This window comes from Sturnira hondurensis, unplaced genomic scaffold, assembly GCF_014824575.4.
Source record: "Sturnira hondurensis isolate 20B ecotype Veracruz unplaced genomic scaffold, ASM1482457v3 Scaffold0001872, whole genome shotgun sequence".
Lineage (NCBI taxonomy): Eukaryota > Metazoa > Chordata > Mammalia > Chiroptera > Phyllostomidae > Sturnira > Sturnira hondurensis.
The window spans coordinates 486,844-509,421 of record NW_028074503.1 but is presented as its reverse complement, the minus strand read 5'-3'; the positions used below and the strand labels follow the sequence as shown (position 1 = coordinate 509,421).

Genomic DNA, 22,578 nt, shown 5'->3' with positions numbered 1-22,578 from the left:
CTCCTTTCCTTTCTTAAAAAAAGATATATACATACACCTATATAATGTTATTTTATATATAAATATATGTGATTTTATTATATATATAATATATATTTTATTTTATATGTATAGAATAAAAATCTGGAAGTGGAAGGGAAGAACATTCCAAAAACAATTTCAAAAAAGGGGAAAGTTTAGCAAACAGAGCAAGAGGAGTGGAGTGTTTTGGTAGAAGAGATGTGAAGTCCCCTTAAACCCATCTCTCCCAGTAGGGGCCTCTGTGCTTCCTATGTTCAGGAACCTCCACCTATGTGAGTTTGGGTTCTTTCGTTGTAGTAACCAAGACCAGCCCAGCTAAAAGAAATGGAAGAATACTGTCTTGCTTGCAAAATTGAAGGGAAGTCATGCAGCCATACCTGGGACTTGAACTCTATAGGGCACAGTGAAACACAATAGGTTTTTGAGAAGAAAACAATGTGCCAGTGCTCAAATAGGTATTGACTATGCACTTATATCCAAATAAAAATATTTTTAAAAACTTTTTTCTTTTATTGATTCTACAGAGAGGGGAAGGGAGAGAGAAAGAGAGGGAGAAAAACACTGATGGGAGAGATGGACCAAACCTATAACCCAGGCATGTGCCCTGACCAGGAATTGAACCTTCATCCTTTCGCTTTGCAGAACAACACCCAACCAACTGAGCCACAGTTGCCAGGGCCAAATAAAAATATTTTCAATAAAATCATCTGTTTGCAGATTTTGTAATGATGAGGGTGTGATGACAATGTAAAATAAGATATTGAGAAATTGAGATACTGAGCACATTATTTACTAATAAGGCTCACAAGGTAATCTTTCACAAAAGCAATCTTAATGTTTTCTTTTTAATTTATAGTTTTTGAATTCTAAAAGTAAAAAGATCACAAATTCTAAAAATTTAGAAGGCAAAAATTACCCATAATTTCACCATTTCAAAAAAACCTCTATTATCATCTTACTATTTTTTTCTTATTCACATATTCTGCTGATTTTTTTAGATGGATTCCAAGAAATGGAATTATTTAAAGGTTAACATTTTATTTTTCTTGCGTATTTGATAGTGGTAATGTCTGAAGTACCACTTTCTCATATTGCAACTAGCATTTTATTTTTTTTAAACTTTACTAATAAATGGAAATTTTATCTTACTGTTATAACTTGTATGTTTTTGATTACTCAAGAAAATGGACATTTTTCCAAGTTTGCTTACCAACTGAATTTCTTCTTTTGTGCATCCTATTCAATAGAATGAATAAGATTTGTCAGTATTCAGATTATATCAACTCATGAGGGTCTCAAACCTACCAACAGTGAGAGAGAAAAATACTAAGAAAAAGATGAAGAATTACCTCATGATTTCCAACTATGTAAATATTTGTGTGGTGCTGTAGTTGCAAGTATGTAGCTTGCTAAAACATGAATTCCAATTTTATAGGGTGGAGCATATATCTAGAACCTTCCTTTGGAACTCTCATCAAGTAATCTAGATTCTTGAGTGCCCAACTTCCTTGATTGGTTTGCAGAGGGTTTTATTTCCATATCCCAACTTTCACAGTTGCCGGGACTGGGATCAACATTTACAGACTGTAACAGAACTTCTCGCACATCCCAAGCAGTCAATATGCACTCGTTGATTGGTTCTTACCTACATGATCATCATGAAAGGCATACATACAAAACTCCTTGAATAAAGTAATAGGTCATGTCAATAAAAAGTTGCTGCCACCAAGCCAATGCCAACAGGAGTGCCCAGTCTGAAGTGGAATACATGTACAAACTTTATTCAGGTGGACAGTTTGCAAACTAGAGAAATGCAGTATCTGGTGGAAACTGAATGCGTGCTCCTCAAATATATAGGGGAGGCCCACTTATATAAAGTACCTGCCCTGCACGGACCATTTGCATTAAATTGGTCCCTTATTGGTCCATTTTTATGCAAACGAAGATTCCAAATTTGCATCATTTATTTGCAAACAATGTGGTTGAAATTGTGCATCCTGACTGACTGTTATGGAGCTACTCTAATTGGTCTATAAAGATGCAAATGAAGATGTAGCTGCTCAGCCCCAATTGGACAGGGCAGGTCTCAGACCATTGGTTGAAATAGGATTCCAGGAACTCCTTTGTAAGGGTGGGCGCACACCACAAGAACACAGTGCCAAAGGCTTGGCTGCTCAGTGGGTTTTCCTGGACATGGTGTACTTGAGAGGTGTCTGTCAGCAATGGCTGCTAGACTGGTTAGGGATTTGGGCCCATCGGGAATTGTTCTTGGCAGATATATTCCTTCTACGGGTCAACAGTCACAAGCAACAGAAGTTTAAGAGCAAACATTGTGTATATGCAGAGTACAAAACAAACACTATTTTCACATCAGAGGCAGGGTCAGAAGTTCAGCAAAATAGGGGAACTGTGAAGATTCCTTCAAATAGTACCATTAAAATTATCCATACATAAGAGTTTTGTTATTTTGCTATGTGTTAATTTTTTTAGAAGCCAACAGTGTTTATTGTATTATTCATCTGCACTTTTATTCCAAGAAAAAATGTACTCAGTCTATAAGTAACTTATTAATGTTTTGATTATTGATTTTTTTAAAAGGTAAGAAGATCTGATGCATCCTACCTCCAGCAAGTAGAATAATGGCCTCAGCTGAGACCTGAAAACCCTGAAACACATGGGATAACACAATAAACGTAGTTGCAGGGATGTTTGTCATTTACGTATTATGAAACATTGTTAATTCTCTTAGGTTGAATGACAGTTTAAAAACTATTCATGTTGAGTTACAATAAAAATTCATTTTCAAAATACCAGATGAATAAATGAATACCAGATTCATTTTCAAAATACTGTATTACTGTGTTCTATGGTACATTAATAGTTCTTTGTGTGTATTTGTATATTAAACATTAAATCACCAAGGTATCTCTGTTCTATCACTTCTACTATACATATCCCAATTTCTAATTAACAAAGAATTCTTCTTTCAGTTTGCTTTTTGAATATATTATATTAAAATGTAATATATTTTAATATATTATATTTAATATATTATATTAAATATAATATAATATATTTATACATTATAATATATAATATATTTAATATATATAAGATATATTTATAATATATTTAATATATTAAATATTAATATATAATATATTAAATATAATATATTTTATACCAATATAATATAATATATATTGTAATGTATGTAATATACATTATATTATACATTTAATTAATGTATAATAATTAACTTTTTAAAACAATCTATGATTCATGCCTTTGTTTAGTAAAGACCTATGGCATAAGGTTTGTGTGTGTGTGGTAAAGCATACATAACAAAATTTACTAATTTAACCATTTTAAGTGCACATTTTGGTGGCATTAAGTATATTCACAGTATTGTACAGCCATCTCCACCGTCCATTTCCACAACTTTTTCATTTTCCCAAACTGAAACTCTGTTACAGTTAAACTACAACTCTCCATTTCTCCCTCCTCCCAGCCTTTTGAAACTACCATTATACTTTCTGTTTCTAAACATTTGACTACTCTAGGTACCTCATATAAATGGGATCATACAGTATTTGTTCTTTTGTGATGAGCTTATTTTGCTTAGCATAATGTCCTCAAGGTTTATTCATGCGGTCACATGTGTCACAGTTCCCTTATGCTTTAAAGTCGAATACTACTCCATTGTGTGTAGGTATCACATTTTGTTTGCCCACTCACCTTTGGACGGACACCTGGGTTGCCTCCACCTTTTGGACATTGTGAATAGTGCTACTATGAACATGGCTGTACTGCATAGTTTCTTTTTAAAATAAACACAATAGTGCTCTCTTTTTTTATCTGTACAATAAGTCATACATACTTTATGGAAAACACAAGATATTTTTGACTGACACTTGTATAACCTCAAAATTTGGGCCGTGATTCCATGTAATAACAGGCAAGTCATTTGACAGTATATGTCACTAAGAATTACATCAGGGACATATTTATAATTAGTATTTTAAATTATTAAAAGAAATATAATTAAAGAGTGGGCTCAAAACCTTTAAAGCGTTTTTCAACCTAGTTTTGGGTGATTTGATAGAAAGGCTTGTAAGAGAAAGAGTTCACAGGCAGTCCATTCAATATAATCAACTTCAAATAAAGATAAAGCCTCACCAATTGTAACTGAAGTCTATAAAAAACTAATGCACGATTGATAGAACCCTGGATTTCTTAATGTACTGTAAGTCTCAAATAAATAGAGCGTGTTCAGTCATACATTTTATATATTTGTCAGAGAAGGTGCCAAAAAGTTGTAAAGAGAAACTAATGCATGGTCAGTCAAAAACTTAGAGTAAAGAGAAGAGGGCGAGGTTAGATTCAAAGCAGCTAGGTGGTAAAACCCCTTTGCATGCAGGCTGACCTGGGTTTGAATCCTGACTGCTGTATTTTCTAGGTGTGTGACTGGACCAGATCCTTAATCTACTGTGGATGAAAAGGGGCAACATACTAAGCCTTACAAATCCAGGGGAGCCTGATTAACTCAGAGACCTAAAGTAACCACAAAGGATGGTCTGAAATGAAAACTTATTAACTAAAAGCAGTTTATGGCAGGTAGTCATGCCCTAGGCTAGAATCTTCCCTGACAAAAGTCAACCTTTATTTACCTTAATTAAGCTCATCTATTGCCTTTTTGCATCTATGGTAACATTCCTTTACAATGTCAAAATAATTTCCTTTTCCCAGAAACCTCAAAGCACACATACAAGACAAAGCATGAACATGGAGACCACAAATCCCTTCATTGGTATTGAGTTAATTGTTGACTCGTAACTATCCTATATCCACCTATTTAAAAGAAATGTGGTCTACCATTTTATTTTTCACCCAATCCCAGAAGTTTCCCCACTTTGCTTTCTCCTGCCTCCCTGATCCATCACCAACGGATTTCACGTAAGCACTTAGGCCCTCCCTTCGGACTGTAATGCATGAAGATGTAGAATTGCCATTCTCTGAAACAGTTTCTCAATCCTTTGAGGTTCCTGGCAATTGTCATCAGTTTGGCTCAAATAAACTCACAAAAAGATTCTTAGAGGTTTGGATGTTTCTTATGTTGACACTCTCTACGCCTCAGTGACTTTATAAAGTGGCACAAGTAAGAATTTTTGTTTTATAAAGTAGTTGTGAAAACTACAGTTAATCATAATGATAACCATCAATAATAGTAACTTTGACTATATAAAGAACGTTCTTATTAAGCACCTGATTCTCAGAAATGTTAATTTCCTGCTTTCCTTTACCTAATTATATCAACATTTTTTGAGAGTTTGTCATGTAAAGAAAAGCAGAAGATATCCCTAAAGCAATAATATTCAAGTGTTTTTCTTCTGATATATTTTATAATGAAACTGAAACAGTTACATACGCTCTTGTACGTCATTTTTCAATATAAACTGAAACAATAGCAAATTTTAATTTTCCTGTGTATTTAAAGTATTAATATTTTTTAAATGAAACTATTTCATCCCTCTTTAAAATCTACCCAATGGAATCTAAATATGACAAATTGATACCCAGCATCATTCATGTAAGCAAATATACAACCAAGTTTTTTCTTTAACAGTAAGAAATTTTATCTCATTACATTTTCTCTTTAAACTCTTATTTCCATTCTACTTTTCTCAGATAACTTTATCCTAATATAATATATTTTTATGCTTGAACATCTTTTATTGATCAATAAAATATAAATATTTTTCAATTTTAAAAATTAAAAATTTCCTGGACACAAAAATCTAAGTATCACATATTCATGCTGGATTTAGTCACCATTATAATTACTATTTGCACATAATTGAGCAAAATAACAAAGTTATTACAAGTTCTTATGACAAACAAAGAAAATTCTAAGTAGATCTTTTAATGAGGAGGAGCTATTCCCTTAATAAGTTAATAATTATTATTTCTGCCCTGGCTGGTGTAGCTCAGTGGATTGAGCGCGGGCCTGCAAACCACACGATCGCGGTTCGATTCCCAGTCAGGGCACATGGGTGGGTTGCAGGCCAGTTCCTGGCAGGGGCCAGTTCCCAGCAGGGGCCAGTTCCCAGCAGGGGATGCACAAGAAGCAATCATACATTGATATTTCTCTTACTTTCTCCTTCCCTTCCCCTCTAAAGATAAATAAATAAATATTTTTTAAAAAATTATTATTTCTTCCTAGAATGACAGGGCATCAACACAACCCTTATTTTTCATTTTTGTTTTCCTAGGTTCTAAGAAATCTGCTGGCACAGCGCACTCCAGGTTGCAATGCTCTTTCTCCGGATCTTCCCCTGCTGGCTCCTTCTCACTGTTCACGTCTCAGCTCAAAGGTGGCCTTCTCAGGAAGGTCTTGTCTGGTGATGATTTCTGAGTCGTACCTCTGTACCCTCTGAAGCCCTTTCCACAGTTAGAAACCATCACAGTACCTGTCACCATCTGCAAGTGTTTTGTGTAGGCACTTATGTATTGTTCTTCGCTAGAATATCAGTTCTGTGAAATCAGTGACCTCATCTGCTCTTTGTTCACAGGTGGTAGGCACTTGACATAAGTGCTTATTGGGTGAATAAGTGAATAACATGCTGCCTGCGATCATTCATTCTACCCTACATTTATGGAGCCGCTACCAGCAAAGGAGCCATTCTTTATTATCACCAATCCAAGGTCCTCCAAGTACCGCAGTGGAAGAGGAATCTCTTTGTGAGCAGGGAAGCCTACTCTTATGTCTTGAGATTAACTTTGAGGTACAACCGATATTCCACTGGAATAATTACACTTAGCTCAAAACAACAAAAGGGTAATAGACAGAGAAGGTAACCTGTAACTGGGCAATCTGCAATATCTTCAGCCTGAGATCCTCCTGTGGTTGAAAATGTGTGGAGACACTTTTTTGGTAGGCGTAGGGTTGGATGAATACGTACATCTAGTTGACTTTCTACAGACATGTTGAAACCTTCAATAACATGCAGGGCAATCTCATGCAGCGAAGAGCTCTGTAGTTCCCGGCCCACCAGGACTGCGCCTTCGTGTTTGGTTTCCTAAACCTAGGGGCCCTCTCACGCTAGTGCAGACAACATGCATTCCCACTCTTCTAGAAAGTCTCTTCTCTGAGTTTAGATTTTCTGACCAAGCATGTCTCTTCACAAACTACCATCAGAAAGAATGCCCACACATCTGGAGTCAGCCCACTGTCTCCTGCTTCATCTAAACAGTACAACAAGACACAGGGGGCCCATCATTTCCAAAGGAGATGCAGGTAACTTTTTAAAACTATTATGTGGTTGGAGTGGTGAATATGCTAGAGGAGGAATAGAATGCATCTACATTGACCTAGGAAAGGCCAACCTAGTATTGTGGTGGATTAAATACATCGAAAATATCTGCTATCCTGTAAACCAGGGGTGCCTAACCCTTTGGCATCTCTGGGCCACACTGGAATAAGAAGAGTGGTCTTGGGCCACACATTAAATACATGAACACTAATGAAAACTGATGAGCAAAATAAAGGTCTGTGCATAATTTTCATAATTTTCATGGTCTGCCACCACAGATAAGGAAAAAAACCCTCACATAAAAATCCCAATTATACAGTGGCCCTTTCCATAATCTTTTAAAATTATTGAGCAGGTCCCAAGTTTGTGATCACTAATATAGAAAATGTACATATCTAAGCAATAACACTTAGTATAAAACTTAGTAATAAAACTAAGTAAGGTTTTAAGTAAATTTACGATTTTGTGTTGGGCCGGATTCACAGCCATCTTGGGCTGCATGCGGCCCTTGGGTTGGACACCCTGCTGTAAACCCATGCATGTCAGTGTACTGTGGCCTTTGTGGGCACTCAGACAACCAAACAGCAAAAAACATGTCAGTGTACTGTGGCCTTTGTGGGCACTCAGACAACCAAACAGCAAAAAAACGGGCTTTCAGATATGAGGCTTTCGAAATGTTCTCTGAAACAATTCTTTAATCTGTTCTTAGGTTAGTTTCTTTTTTTCCCCAATTAACTTATTTCTCTCCAAAATACCCGGGGAGCCAGATATTTTGTAAAGTGTCTTTGAGGTTCAATGTATGTTTTATAGGCTTTGTGCCACATAAAGGCATACAGCACTGTTTTTGCTGAACAGATTAGTCAGACCTGCTGGTGAAAAATACTATCTCCCCCCCAGAGTCTGTTTTCCTGTTAAAAATGGCAACATTGAGTCTGAGAGGTGCACTTTAGCAGAAAGAATCCAGAAACTTATGAGATGGTGTAGAGGTAACACTCACTGGACTACCATCTTGACTAAAAGAATCCCGTCTTGGAGGCCTATGACTCCCTACTTTCAATAAAATTCTGTAGTTAAAAGTAACCTAACCACATCTTTAAAGGAAAGAATGTATAATAATAACATCATTTTTAACATGTTCTGCAAAATAGTCATTTTGTCAATTTAATGATAACCAGAATGTTTACGCAAGCATTATTTTACAGGCCCTTTGGGTGGTCCACTGATCACAGAAAACATCTTGTAACTACCCTAAGATCAACAGCCACCTCTTGTGGATCTTGGGACAACTGACCTCATCTGAATTCTCAAGCCCTTACACCCTACCCAGGGCCCCTGTGTAAGCCAGACACAAGAACTCCTCGGGGAGTTCCACTTCTCTTTTCTGGTAGACTTCCTAGTGCCTAAGCTCTTTCCGATAAACTCTATCTGCTTGATCTTGTACTGAGTTCAGTGCTCATTTCTATGGCCCGAAGACTCAAGAACCTGGCATTTAAGTTCCATTAATACTTGCACAGATAATACTTGAGATTACAAGCAAACAAACAAACAACAAAAACAAACCACTGACTTTATTGAATGGTGAGAAATAGTGTTTAAAATGTGTCAGACAGAGCCCACATCTTATTCTTCATAACTCCAGACACAGCAATAAATTATTGAACATCTACTATGTGCTCAATGAACACTTGGTGATTTAAAGACTGCCTGTGTTACAGAAAAGATGGGGGATGAATGACATTTTACTACCAAAAGGACCCCCCTTTTTTCCTTTGGGGGTTCCCCTCCCTGTATTGGGTTCACTTTGCTGGCTGCCAGAGGAAAGATGTCTCTCAATGCCAGAGATTGGTCAAAAGGAGAGGAATTACTTATTTAAAAGTTACATAGACTTAGAGTAATGACTTAATGTTTTCATTAAAATACTAAAGTTCTTTAGAATACCCACAAACACACAGCCCTTTCGTCTCCCCTTTGCCCAGTCCGGGGTACCGTAATCTCAGGAAAAGAAGTAGAAGTCCTTGCTTCAGGCTCCCGGGACCATCAGCTGTGTCACCTCCTCGATCTCCAGTTATTCCGAAGCCACGTGGCACTTTCTCATGGCCCACCAAGTCCCTTCACCCCTTTCGTTCCAGCCAAAGTCTCTCCTGCTGCCTAAGTCAGGTGGCAAGAGGGAGCACCCCAGATCCCCTGTGGTGGTCCTAACTCCTGCCCAAGCCACTGCCCCCCCCCTCCTGTCACAGCTGCGTGGTCCCAATTCCTCCAAAGCCTCCTAGTCCTAACCTGGGTATGGCTGCTGCGCCTGGGTTTAAATGCCCCATCCCAATCTTCCTCTGCAGCCCCATTTTTGACTCCTCCCACAATCAGTTATACCTGCCAGCATTCCTGTATCCTTCCAGCTTTACTAGGCTGCCATACTAAGTCCAGGCAGGCATGGCCCCAGGATGTGGAGCCAATCCTCTCCAAGCTTTCACACAGGCTCTGTAACCAGGGGAAGTTGCTTCCCAGGTACCTCCTGGGTTTAAGTCACTCCTTCCCCCTGGTTCAAAGCCTGGCCACAACTACTTAACATATCTATGAAACCAGTTAAAGGTTATAGATATGTTTAATGACCATGCCGGAAGTTAGCTGTAAAGCTGCTGCCAGACAAAACAGCTCTCAATGCCCCCCCCCCCCGGGCCCCATCCCCCAACTCAGACTGGTGGGGGGTGAGGACATCATACATATATGTTTCTCTAATATTTCCTGAACATCCAGAGTTCTTATCCCTATTTGCCACCCCTCATGGCTGCACCGTTATACTTGTATGTACTTTCGTATTAGTACATTTTCAACTCATTATCAACCAGTTCCCACCCACCATGTTTATATTATAAACATTTCCCTAAAACTGCAATTTTTGTATTAAAAACTTAAAAACTCCTGGTTGTCATCAACCATGCAAATAAGCTGCCTTATTATACTTGCTCCAGCTGGGCTTTCAGTGAGGATGGGGAGGAAATGAAAATGCAAATCACCTAGCATGTTCCCCCCGTTTTAAGAAATCAGCTTAAATAACAAGGTTTTGTTCCTGTATTTCACCAATACTTGGAGACTGTTCCAAACTCCCTTTAATCAGTGAACGTTGGGGTCGATCCTGAAACTTTCCAAGTAGAGCGGCCTTTCTCAGGCAAGATACAGGTTTAGGATTCTAGGCTTAAAGTTCCCATATTTATATATTTAAAGATTTTTATTTATTTGTAGAGAGGGGGAGGGTAGGAGAAAATCATCAATGTGTGGTTGCCTTTCACATTGCCCCCACTGGAGACCTGGCCTGCAACCCCGGCCTGTGCCCTGACTGGGAATTAAACCTGCGACCCTTTGGCTGGTAGGCCTGTGCTCAATCCACTGACCTATACCAGCCAAAGTTCTCAACTTTTAAAACCGGCTACATTTATGCGACCATTATGGGGAGCTTGTGGTTGCGCCATGGACTCCGGGCCCCCAAGGGCGCAGGGATCTGATCTGACTGAGCAGGAAGGGGCGGAGTCGCTGAAGGGTCGGCGGGAAAAAAAAGGCGCTCGGAAGTAGTCTGGCCGTTTTTCGCGCCGTTGTTGTTCCTGCAGCTGCGCCGGCGAAATGCCCGGCTCTGGCTCCGAGCAGCCGCAGCCGCTCCCACGGTCGCCGCCAGCCTCACGGGAGCAATGCGCCGAGCCGCAGCGCCACGGGGAGCTGCAGTACCTTGGGCAGATTGAGCATATCCTCCGTAGTGGCTTCCGAAAGGATGACCGCACCGGCACCGGCACCCTGTCGGTGTTCGGCATGCAGGCGCGCTACAGCCTGAGAGGTGACATTGGTCTCGCCAGGGACTGGCTTGGGGGGCGCCCTAGTGGGCTTGGAGCTGCAACTGGAAAACCTCAGGGAAGCGGGGGGCGCGGGCCAGGTTTAGTTCCAATCTCCCCAGACGCCGGAACTGAGGCGGGGATTAGAGAGCTTCTCTGCGTAGGGTCTTACGGCCTTCAATGAGGCACTGACCTAGTTTTAACTCCAGCTCCTATTTTTAGGCCTGGAGCAAGTTACTTGTTAACCTCTCAGGTCTTAAGCTTCCCAATTTACTTGGAGTGGAGGAAATAATGCTCAGGCAATGCTGATAAAATGAGGTGCTTGAAAAATTTATCTTGGTTACATGGATATCAGCTATCAGCTGAGTAAAGACAAGCTTTTACATTTTTATTTTTCTATTTCTTGATGCAAACTTCTGTATTCCTTCCTGGTGTTTGTAAAATGGAGATCGCAAAGATGCCTCTGGGGGGATTGTTTTGAAGAGTAAATAGGATCATGTATATCAAGTCTTTAAACGGTTACTATTTAGGTACACCTAAAACATAGAGGTTAATTTGCTTTGCAGATCTTTAAGAACTATTCTTCAGTTTTGACCAGTGTGATATAAACTATCCCTGGCCCCCGAGCAAGTTTTCTTTGGCAGGATAATCATGGAATAGCTCAGGGAGCCTAGAGGGTTTCCAGAGGTACGCTTTATATGTTGTCCTCTACCTCTGCGAAGGAGTCTTGCCAGCAGGGTGGTGGATGGTGCTTCTTCCCTGTCCCCATGTCACTGTGTGGAACTTCTGTGTCTGGTGGGTGCAGGGCTCAGGAGGGCAGTCTCAGTCTGAATTGTGTCCCTGACTTGCCCTGCAGCATGGGAGCTCCACCCAGATCCAGGGCTCCCACTCGGTAGGAATCGAAGTTTTCCAGTAGTTCCTATGGTCACTCCAGGGCCTAAGGTCCTGGGGAAGTTTTCTTCCACAGAGAAAGTTGGATGGCATGTGCTGCTCTCCCATCTTGAAATTATATGGCAAACTGTTTTTCAGATGAATTTCCTCTGCTGACAACCAAACGTGTGTTCTGGAAGGGTATTTTGGAGGAGCTGTTGTGGTTTATCAAGGTAAAGAAGGGAAGTTAGAAAGCAGGCACAGAGCCCGGGTTGTGTGGTGCCATTGCCTTGCTTGTAATCAATATGGCACATCATACCTGAAGATGCCAGGAGCCAGTGGTGTCTGTCCTTGACCTAGATATACAATCAGGATACAGGTTAGGATGACAAGGGCCAAATCTAATAAGATGAAATATAAGAGAAATGAACATGAGGCTTGTACTTGGCAAAAACAAATAAACTATGCAAGTATAGGTTGGGATAAACACAACTCGATAATGCCATATATAAGTTATGTAACATCCATTTGCCAGGAAAGCTAGTGCTGATTAGGCTAATCACTAGAAGAAATATTCTGTATACCAGATCTAAGTTACTCCCAACAGATTGCATGTGAAACATTAAATTCATTTACTTCACTAAACATTACATTCACTAGTTAAATTCTTTATTTTGGGTATCATGCTTGGACGCAGAACACGTCTAGTTGAGAAACACAGAACCACTAGATGGTGTGGGAATAATTAAAGGACTTGGAGGTGTGTAGTCCAGGAAGTTTCATTGAGAGGAACAGGAAAAAATTTTTCAGGGGGTGGTTCCAGAGAAGGGATCAGACTGACCTGAAGGCCCTCCAAAGTTTGGGGTGGGACCAGCCTGCTTAAAGATAGGACAGGCTGCCCTGGCTGGGTGGCTCAGTTGGTTGGAACATTGTCCCGTACGCAAAAAGGTTGTGGGTTCGAGTCCTGGTCATGGCACATATCTAGGCTGTGGGTTTGGTCCCCGGTAGGGGCATGTATGGAAAGCAACCAATCGATGTTTTTCTCTCTCTCTTATACCTTCAGGTGAGGGTTGTTTTTGTTTTTGTTTTTGTTTTTAAAGACAGGCTGTGTAGGGAATTATTGAATGCCTGTTGGTAGCTTGGTGGGAGTCTTTGGTGGATAAGCCCCGATGGTTCCAAAGTCTGCTGGGTGAGTGAATTCACCTGCTCTGCTCTCCCATTTCTTCCAGGGGTCCACAAATGCTAAAGAACTGTCAGCCAGGGGAGTGAAAATCTGGGATGCCAACGGGTCCCGTGCCTTCCTGGACAGCCTGGGATTCTCTAGCAGAAAAGAGGGAGATTTAGGCCCAGTGTATGGCTTTCAGTGGAGGCATTTTGGGGCAGAATACAAAGATATGGATTCAGGTGAGGAGACTGAGCTGCCTCAGATATTTGAGCACCCCTGATAGCTCCATGGTTTCAGGTGAAGTGTGGGGGATAAGAAGCCAGTGTCTGGGAAGCCGATACATAACTTGAACCTTGTGAGAAGCTATTTCAGGTTCAGAAGCTGCAACGAAGCCCTGGCTGGTGTAGCTCAGTGGATTGAGCGCAGGCCTGTGAACCAGAGGATGGCGGTTCAATTCCCAGTCAGGACCCATGCCTGGGTTGCAGGCCAGTTCCTTGCAGGCCAACTACCAGCAGGGGGACGCATGAAAGGCAACCATACATTGATGTTTCTCTCCCTCTCTCCTTCCCCTCTAAAAAGATAAATAAATAAATAAAATCTTAAAAAAAAAAAAAGAAGCTGCAACTACACCTTCATGGAGGTGAGATCATACTCTCAGTGATTAGCATTATTGGGTGCTCGGTACTTTCTGTGCCTTGTTTCATTAGCAAATAGTGACACAGTTGGTCACTGTCTCAGAATAAAGTAGGAAGTAGGAAGTTCATCTGGGGGACTAAACACCCAGAGATTGCCTTGCATTGGCTTTGATCTCCCTTTTCAACACTGAGCCGCCCGTCACACTGTAGGTGGCGCTGATGTGGTAGCTCATTTCTGGTGTCACCATCTCCACCCCTGCTGGTGGAGAAAGATGAAACATCTCACTACTGGATGTCCACCTCCCCGTTACTCAGTGGTGCCACTTGCTGAGTCCAGCCCAAGTCCTCTGCCCCTTTGTCCCACTTATCCGGAAGAGGTTACAAAAGCAAATGTGTCTCTCTATGTGTGTGTACATGGTGTGTGCAGGAGGTGACAGTTTGCTGGCTGGCAGAAACCTGTCAGCTGGAGAGCATGAGTCTCATCCAAAGGGGACAGTCACATCTCCAGCCAGCTAAAGAGATGTCAGCCTGATACTGTCATTAATTCTTCAGTTAAAGCCTAAGCTGTGCATTTTCTGTGCGATCTTGAGATCTTCAGAATGTTGGCAACTTCATTAAGTTTTAAAGTGCTGGGCAGACCCAGAACAGGCAAATTCATACGGATGGAATGGTGGTGGCCAGGGGCGGGGGCTGGTTAATGTTGAAAGGTATGGAGTTTCAGTTTAGGGAGAAGAAAAAGATCCGGAGGTGGATGCTGGTACAACATTGGGAATGTACTTCATACCACCGATTGCAAGCCTCAAAATGGTTAAAATTGAACATTTAATGTTATGTAAGTTTTAAAGAGTGCTGTGTGGCCCAAACTGTTTCTGTAGGTAAGTGGTCTGCAACCTCTGTCCAAGATACCTCAGGATGTGAAGCTACTCCCCTGCCTAAATTGTGCCTTAAATCCTGCCCAGTGTTCAAGTCTATTGTCGCCGAAGGGGGCCTAATAAAATCATGGCCTCAGTTTAACATTGCGTGAATGCTCAGCTTTTGGACTTCAGTAGGAGTGTTTGTACTTTTAATTTTTGATCTTTAAATAATTAGGAGTTCAAGTACAGAAAGGTCCCTGTACCCTTTACCCAGTTTACCCCAAAGGTAACATCTTGTTCAAATTGACATGGGCAAAGTCCACAGGAGCTTATCAGATTTCTCTAGTTTCATGCGTATTCATCAGCACATGTGGGTATGCAGTTTTAGCACGTGGCGTGTAACCACCACTACAGTCGAGATACAGAACTGTTCGTCGCAGTTCATGTTTTTAAAATTTTTGATGCTACCTTTTTCAGAACTGATTGTGTCCAGCTTTCCTCCAAAAAAATTAAGAACTGCAGGACTAGAACAGTGTAACACCAACAAGTGGAAATTTAACCAGAGGAGAATGCGAGATTCTGCACTTTTCAGCTTTTAGTTCTGCTTCAGAAGGAAGGCCAGAAATTAAAGTCCAGAGACCAGAAATGGGAGAAAAGTACAAAAGTGGTATAATAATTGTAGGAGTTTCCTGATATTTACAGATGACTTGGCATTTACCTGCTAAATTGTAATTTTAGGTGCAAGTGTTGGAAGGATGCTGTCAAGATCACAGAAAGGGATCCACAGTCCTCTGTTAGTCTTTACTGTGTATAGAATTGTATGTTCTATTTAAGACCTAGTACTTTCTGTGGGACCCGGATAAACAAGATCATGTCCACGAGGCATGATGAAAATGGTTGACGGATATAGAAACTAAGTCCTCTGGGGACCACTGGAAGAAAGTGTTGAAATGGGGGAGGAGGTGACTCCATGACCAACCAAATATTTAAAGGACTTTTATCTAAGAAGAAAGATAGACTTTGTTATGGCTCCAGAAGACAGACCTAGGAGCCTTGACCAGGCCTTAAATTCAACATAACCCAGTGAGATCTGAGAAATTTATGGAGTGCTTTGAGAAAGCACTCCACTATCTGAGAAATTTATTGGCTGCTTTATTATAACCAAGAGCTGAAGGGGGCTGTGGAAGGACAGTGTGATGAACAACGTGTAAAGCCATCTCACAAGATGTGATAAATGTGTGCACATATTCTCTCTTTTTGGTAATTCTAAAGATTATTCGGGTCAAGGAGTAGACCAGCTGCAAAAGGTGATCGACACTATCAGAACCAACCCTGATGACCGAAGAATCATCCTGTGTGCTTGGAACCCAACAGGTGGGAAGCATCCTGGCCACCCTCTCGTGTCCTCACTGTATGATTAGCACATAGGGAGGCAACGAGGCCTTGTGCAGGGGCCTCCAGTGAGAGGCGGGGCCTGGGAACTGATCCAGCCCCACGGCTGCTTGGGTGACCCTGGGCACATCACACTTGGCCATATTTTCACCTTCAGATTGCCTATAAAAATACTTGTAAGATGTTAACATTTTAAATTGGGGCAGATGAAGTTTCAGATCCCTTTACCTTGATATTAACACTTTTAGCAATGGTATTTTAAAATTAAACTTTACCATGGTGTAATAAAGACTCCAAGTGGAATATCTACATACACAATAGAGATTTGGAATACACAAGGGTGTTCCCAACACCCTAGTTTCCTGTGGCCTCTGCAAATGAGTTCATGCTTCCTGTAAAGGTAGTGCAAATAGTTCATTTCAGCTCAGGTGGAAGGCTGTTGCTTCAGTTGCAAACATCACAGAAAGCTCCTGCTAATGGACAGGTCCCTGTTAGGTTTGTGCCATTCCTGGGACTGGAACAGCGTGCTTTTGCCATGAGGGGAAGGTGGGTCATGAGGGTTGCTATGGCCCAGTGTCTCTTTCTCATGATCCCCCCGTTTATGAGTAGGCTTGTGCATCGCTCCTGGTTTACAATCTATAGCTATGTTCTTTAAAACCACCACCTCTCCTATTTTTGTCCATGCCGGCTCCTCAGATCTCCCTTTCATGGCCCTACCTCCGTGCCATGCCCTTTGCCAGTTCTATGTCGTGAATGGTGAGCTGTCCTGCCAGCTGTACCAGAGGTCAGCAGACATGGGCCTGGGTGTGCCCTTCAACATCGCCAGCTACTCCCTGCTCACCTACATGATTGCACATATCACCGGCCTAAAGGTGGGCAACACTTAGGAAGGGAGGGTTGTTGCTTGCCTAACGTGCTGAGCTCTTGGATTCTTTAACATGAAAAAAACAAATTGCACAGAATTCTTACTAGTTTTAAGTAAGAAATGAACTGACTGACTTTGTAACTACATGGAACTTTCCTGTCCTTGTGGTCTGTACGAATAGGTTTTTTAATACAAGATAACTTTTATGAGTTAACTTTTCTTAAAAGCAACAATAGTTAAATTATTTTCTGAAAAGCTTTGAGGTGTCTGCCTACTCTATATAATGTTTTTAAATGATGCAATGATGTGTTGTAAAGGGATTAAAATGAGAACACTTACTGTTTTGCTTCCTCCTGTGCCATTCAGCCAGGTGACTTTGTACACACCTTGGGAGATGCACACATTTACCTGAATCACATTGAGCTGCTGAAAATGCAGGTAAGAATTATTTATTGTACTTTGAAGACTGGTTGTGTTTCTTGACAAAAGGTTGATTCTTCCCGGTGCTATGACATAGATAAGGTGACCTGCTTGACTACAGGGCTTCAGTTTAGGGACAGGTGGGTAGCAGCTGGCCAGAGACAAGGCAGTTACATGTGTCAGCAATCAAGATACCTAATGTGACATGCAGCACGGGGGACTAAGTATCAGTGTCAGAGAGGGAGAGCCACATTCAGACCAGGGAATTTGGGACCTTTCCATAGGTGGCATTCAACTCATATTTTTACTTGAAGGATTTAAATGCAAATGTTCTGCCTTTTATGGTAAAGACAATATTTAGGTCTGAACTTTCAAAAAATCTGTTCAAATCCATAAATTGTAGCAGCCAACAAATGATTTGAAATAGCAATACAATGAGTATCTGTGCACAGAGACCCAAGATTAAAATTATAAACCAGCCCTGGCTGGTGTGGCTCAGCGGATTGAGTACTCACCTGTGAAATAAAGGGTCACTGGTTCGATTCCCAGTCTAGGCCTCATGCCTGGGTTGCAGGGCAGGCCCCCAGTAGGGGGCGCACAAGAGGCAACCACACATTGATGTTTCTCTCCCTCTCTTTCTCCCTTCCCCTCTCTAAAATAAATAAATAAAATCTTTTTTAAAAAATTACAAAGCAAAACCATTTTAGGCCCTTTCAGTTTAGGTCCAGGCTTAGAAGGCTCCTTTGAGGAAATTTGTCTGCTTTGACTTGGAGGGTGACTTCAAGGTTTACCCAGATGCTTCTCTCCGGCTGTCCCTGTCATGCTGGACAGAATAATGTAAGGACACCTATGTCCACACCCTCATTGCCACTGCATCCCTGTCTGTTGTCAATAGATGTCACCTTTCCTTGCCCTTTCTGCCAGGGACCGTTGGAATGGGGATTATGGGACTCATGTAACCATTCTGAGTGCCTACCAAGAATTACAGATAAAAAGTAAAAGACTGCATCTCATCCTTCATAAATTTACCAAGAGCAATCAGTCATAAGGACTTACACTTGGTGAGCCACCAGGCTCCTGACACTGAATGATTCCACAAAATACTCGCCTCTCCATGTGTCTGAGAGCATCGCTTAGTTATGCTCCAGCAGTATTGCATAACCAAGGAAAAGACATCAGTATTACACCTTGTAGATAAAACGCTGTAAAGTAATATTGTTGATAAGATGCTGTGTACTTATTTCATGAAGGGACATGGGGAGCAGAATTAAAGCAGTAGTAGATACAGTAAAATAATGGTCTTAATGTTTTTATCTTTTCTTTTAGCTTTGTTTTTTAGATGATTCCTTTTCTTTAAGTTTATTTTGATTGTCCCCTTTGCCCACCTCCCTACTTACATTGTTTTTAGCTTCAGCGAGAACCAAGGCCTTTCCCGAAGCTCAAAATCCTTCGAAAGGTTGAGACAATCGATGACTTCAGGGCTGAAGACTTTCAGATTGAAGGGTACAATCCTCATCCGACTATTAAAATGGAAATGGCCGTTTAGAGTGTTTTTAAAGGAGATGTTTGAAGGATACCTTCGGTCTCCTTAGGGGTTAGTTTGGATGCTTTGGTGGAGGGTTTTTTTGCTGTAAAGTAAGAAGAAACTAGGTGCAAGATCAGTTGCTAACTTGTCAGTTATTCATTAACTTCAGACTGGTGCCTCTGGCAAATATACCTGTGCTGGTTCTGCTAAGTGACAAAGGGCCTTGAGTTTGGTAAACAACCCAGTGAGGGTATATGCAAATGCTGAGACTATGAATAAAGTGAGAACAGTGAAAATGTACACACTCCTAACAGAAAAATCTACATGCATTTCAATCCCATGTTTGTATGAAGATTAATGATTTCAAGAATTAAAGTGCTTCTCGCAAATTTGCGTAAGCTAAATATCAGTCATGATAATGTGCAGTTGGTATGGTTATCAGTGTATACAATTTTATTTGTTTTTATATTGTTATAATAAAGAATTGTTTGCATTCCTCTGGGTTTTTTGTTTTTAATTCTCTATTGTCATTCTGTACAGTTCCTGCTTAAAACAGAGGAACTGAACCTTCCTAAATAAACGTGCTGTGTTCTTGTTCGGATGCTGCTGAGGTTAGCATGTGTTTTAAAAATGCTGACTAAACTATATTTAAATTTTTTTCCTATGATTTATATAATTCTTGCTACATTTTATTAGTGAAAATTATTTCAGATAAAAGTTTTTATAAAGGTTATAAAAAACAGTCCATGAAATAGCACTTGGCCCTCATTTGTTTCAGTGTGGTGTGAGTTCTGTAACAGGCGTAGACCAAGCTGGCAAAGAGATGCGTTGCCACTTCAGGGGGGTCTTGGTGTGTGTGTTGCAACCAGACACTCCATGGTGCTGCAAAACTATTTTAATTCCGCTAATTTTTGACATGGTAGATAGAATAAGGAGTCATTCCAACAAATTAAGCAGCTTCTTGTTTTCAAAGTACAGTTAAATGTCTGGGTACCAGCATTTGATAGAAATCTTATAAGAACATCTTCCTGGATTTCAAGTTAGTTAAATTTTAAGGATTATGTAAAAGAGTATGTGTTTATTTGCTAAAAGAAGTAGTAATAATTGCTGAGCTGATTCCTGAGGTTAATGTGACTTTCAGCTGAATTTGTTTTCATTGGTATGATGATTTTCTTCCCAAATTTTTTTGAAACCATACCCAAGAAATTGTAAGCCTTTTTACTTAAAAAAACATGGGTGTGAGGGTTGAACACTTAATTTCCTTGAGCAGCAAGGAGTTTCTTCCAGACTTCACCATCTGGATATTGGTGTTTCTTTACGGATTCCTCCTTCATTTCTGTGGAATAACCAGCTTCCTATGAGACAAAAAGAAAAGTGGAGCAGTGCTAGTAACCATCTGGAACAAAAAGCATTTCTGTATTTCTGCTGCTCCTATAAACGTTTTTAAATCTATGCCAGAGACAACTGAATTTGTATTTTTAAGATAAATTTTCTGGTTGTTTGACCAAGTTTTAGTAACAAAAACGCAACCAAAACACAGAAAATTAAACTGTACGGAAGTCCGACAACAGTGAACCGTTCAGCCAGACCAGTAAAAGGGGCGGAGTCAGTGGCTGGCAGAGCAGGGTTGTGCAGGAAAAATTGGCCAGACTGACCCAGGAGCCCAGGCGGCGACTGGCAGAAACCCAGCACGGGGTGGCAATGGGCAGACCCAGTGAAGGCGCAAGGCAGCAGGCTGACAGTGGTCACACATGTGTGCGCAGATAAACCAGGTGAAGGAGCGAACAGTGAGACAGACCGCGCAGGCCCCAGCGGCTTGTGAGAAGAGGCAGAGGGGACTGCCATTGCCTCTCTCTGACCCCGCCCCCACATACAGCGTCACAACCCAGCAACCTGGGTTGCCCTGCCCTGGTGAACACTTAAGGCTCTGCCCCTCATATGTAACAGTCACAAACAGACCAAAACATTATGGCTCAAAAACAACTCAAAGCCCCAGAGCCAATACTTCTAAGCGACCAAGAGATAGCCAACCCATCAGATGCACAATTCAAAACATTGGTGATCAGGATGCTCACAGAACTGGTTCATTTTAGTCACAAATTAGAGAAACATATGAAGGCTAAACTAATTGAAATGAAGGGAAATGCACAGGAAACCAATAGTGATGGAAAGGAAACTGGGACTCAAATCAATGGAATGGACCAGAAGGAAGAACAAAACATCCCACCAGAAAGGAATGAAGAAATGAGAATTCAAAAAAATGAGGAGAGGCTTAGGAACCTCCAGGACATCTTTAAACGTTCCAACATCCGGATTATAGGGGTACCAGAAGGGGGAAAGAAACAGCCACGAGTGGAAAACTTATTTGAACAAATAATAAAGGAGAACTTCCCCAGTCTGGCAAAGGAAATAGACTTCCAGGAAATCCAGGAAGCTCAGAGAGTCCCAAAGAAGTTGGACCCAAGAAGGAACACACCAAGGCACATCATAATTACATTAGCCAAGATTAAAATGAAGGAGAGAATTCTAGAAGCAGCAAGAGATAAGGGGACAGTCACCTACAAAGGAGTTCCCATCAGACTGTCAGCTGATTTCTCAAAAGAGACCTTCCAGGCAAGAAGGGGCTGGAAAGAAGTATTCCAAGTCATGAAAGACAAGGACCTACATCCAAGATTGCTCTATCTAGCAAAGGTTTCATTTAGAATGGAAGGACAGATAAAGTGCTTCTCAGATAAGATCAAATTCCAGGAGTTCATCATCACCAAGCCCTTATTATATGAAATGTTAAAGGCACTTATCCAAGAAAAAAAGATAAAAAATATGAACAGTGAAAGGACAGGAAACTCACAGTTATTAACAACCACACCTAAAACAAAAGCAAACCAAGAAGACAGCTAAATCAGGAGTGGAACCATAGAAATGGAGATCACATGGAGGGTTAGCAATGGGAGTGGGAGAAGGAGAAGGGGGGAGAAGGTACAGAAAATAAGTAGCATAGATGGTAGGTGGAAAATAGACGGGGGAGGACAAGAATAGTATGGGAAATACAGAATCTAAAGAACTTGTGACACATAAACTTATGTCCCAGTTTATGGACATAAACTAAAGGGGGGGATGGTGGGGAAAGGGGTGTGCAGGGTGGAGGGGATGAAGGGGGGGAAATGGGACAACTGTAATGACATAATAAAATATATATTTTTAAAAGGGCATGAATTAGCAAAAAAAATGTTCTGGTTGTTTGAAGTGGAGGAGAGGGGCACTGCATTGGCCACTTCCCAGAACTGGCGAACTGATCAAAGTAAGAGGGTCAATCCCTATGTGTGAAAATGAGGCCCGATCTCAAAAATGTTGAGGATAAATGGCCCAGATAACACAGCCGTAGTCAAATCTTGTCAGTTGACTTATCTGCTGGTCGGTGCTAGGTCTTTCCTTTTTTTTCTTTCTTTTTTTTTTTTTGCACAAGGAGTGCACATTTTAAGGTCTCAGCCTGTGAGGAAAGGCTGACATTAGAGAAGCCTTGTCTGTGCAAATTTTACCCCCACACCCTGACCTTTCAGGTCTTGGGAATTTGAAGCTGACAGAGTAAAGAGCCATTTGCTTCTAGATATGAAAATAAGCTCTTAAGGAGTCAAAGCTTTGTGCTCTAGGGTCTAGCTCATGCGAACCAGTACAGCAGTGGCTTCCTCAGGGAGGCCTTCCTGCC

At 41.0% G+C, this 22,578-nt stretch overlaps 3 protein-coding genes and 3 long non-coding RNA genes across 11 annotated transcripts in view; 3 read left to right on the top strand and 3 right to left on the bottom strand.

The window, feature by feature from the left end:
• Positions 1-2,831, top strand: part of CLUL1 (clusterin like 1) — a 33,930-nt gene extending 31,099 nt beyond the window's left edge. For 2 of the 3 annotated variants that reach the window (XM_037031513.1, XM_037031495.1), the window contains exon 9: positions 2,620-2,831. In XM_037031513.1, the coding sequence (XP_036887408.1) occupies positions 2,620-2,623 (4 nt within the window). In that variant the 3' untranslated portion in view covers positions 2,624-2,831. Of the gene's footprint in view, positions 1-545; positions 576-2,619 lie in introns of those variants that run through there. The other variant, XM_037031523.1, reaches the window with a different exon arrangement.
• On the bottom strand, positions 245-10,552 carry LOC118976861 (uncharacterized). The gene is made up of 3 exons (XR_005064359.1): positions 10,410-10,552; positions 2,644-2,686; positions 245-336 (listed from the first exon to the last, which is right to left on the bottom strand). It is a non-coding gene; the product is annotated as an uncharacterized LOC118976861 (long non-coding RNA).
• A 333-nt stretch (positions 10,553-10,885) lies between these two features.
• TYMS (thymidylate synthetase) lies at positions 10,886-19,327 on the top strand. Of its 2 annotated transcripts, XM_037031570.1 has the most exons (7): positions 10,886-11,154; positions 12,179-12,252; positions 13,249-13,423; positions 15,946-16,047; positions 16,762-16,937; positions 17,297-17,368; positions 18,759-19,327. In XM_037031570.1, exons 1-7 carry the CDS (start codon positions 10,947-10,949, stop codon positions 18,894-18,896), a joined length of 945 nt encoding a protein of 314 aa, XP_036887465.1. In that variant the 5' UTR covers positions 10,886-10,946; the 3' UTR covers positions 18,897-19,327. The 2 variants fall into 2 exon arrangements, with proteins under 2 accessions (XP_036887465.1, XP_036887475.1); XM_037031580.1 differs by lacking the exons at positions 12,179-12,252; positions 13,249-13,423.
• LOC118976871 (uncharacterized) lies at positions 15,135-17,874 on the bottom strand. Its single transcript, XR_005064361.1, has 2 exons — positions 17,270-17,874; positions 15,135-16,227 (listed from the first exon to the last, which is right to left on the bottom strand). It is a non-coding gene; the product is annotated as an uncharacterized LOC118976871 (long non-coding RNA).
• Positions 19,328-19,839: 512 nt separating the features above from the next.
• ENOSF1 (enolase superfamily member 1) overlaps positions 19,840-22,578 on the bottom strand; it is a 34,587-nt gene continuing 31,848 nt past the window's right edge. For all 3 annotated transcript variants that reach the window (XM_037031542.1, XM_037031551.1, XM_037031559.1), the window contains one exon: positions 19,840-20,230. In XM_037031542.1, the coding sequence (XP_036887437.1) occupies positions 20,129-20,230 (102 nt within the window). In that variant the 3' untranslated portion in view covers positions 19,840-20,128. The remainder of the gene's footprint in view (positions 20,231-22,578) is intronic.
• Positions 20,227-22,572, top strand: LOC118976866 (uncharacterized). Its single transcript, XR_005064360.1, has 3 exons — positions 20,227-20,383; positions 21,907-21,910; positions 22,125-22,572. It is a non-coding gene; the product is annotated as an uncharacterized LOC118976866 (long non-coding RNA).

Bases quoted from the DNA above. Each gene is read 5' to 3' on its own strand.
- TYMS (XM_037031570.1), top strand. From the start codon at position 10,947: ATGCCCGGCTCTGGCTCCGAGCAGCCGCAGCCGCTCCCACGGTCGCCG. The intron at 13,424-15,945 runs GTGAGGAGACTG...GTAATTCTAAAG, and splicing joins ATACAAAGATATGGATTCAG to ATTATTCGGGTCAAGGAGTA. The intron at 16,048-16,761 runs GTGGGAAGCATC...CCGGCTCCTCAG, and splicing joins GTGTGCTTGGAACCCAACAG to ATCTCCCTTTCATGGCCCTA.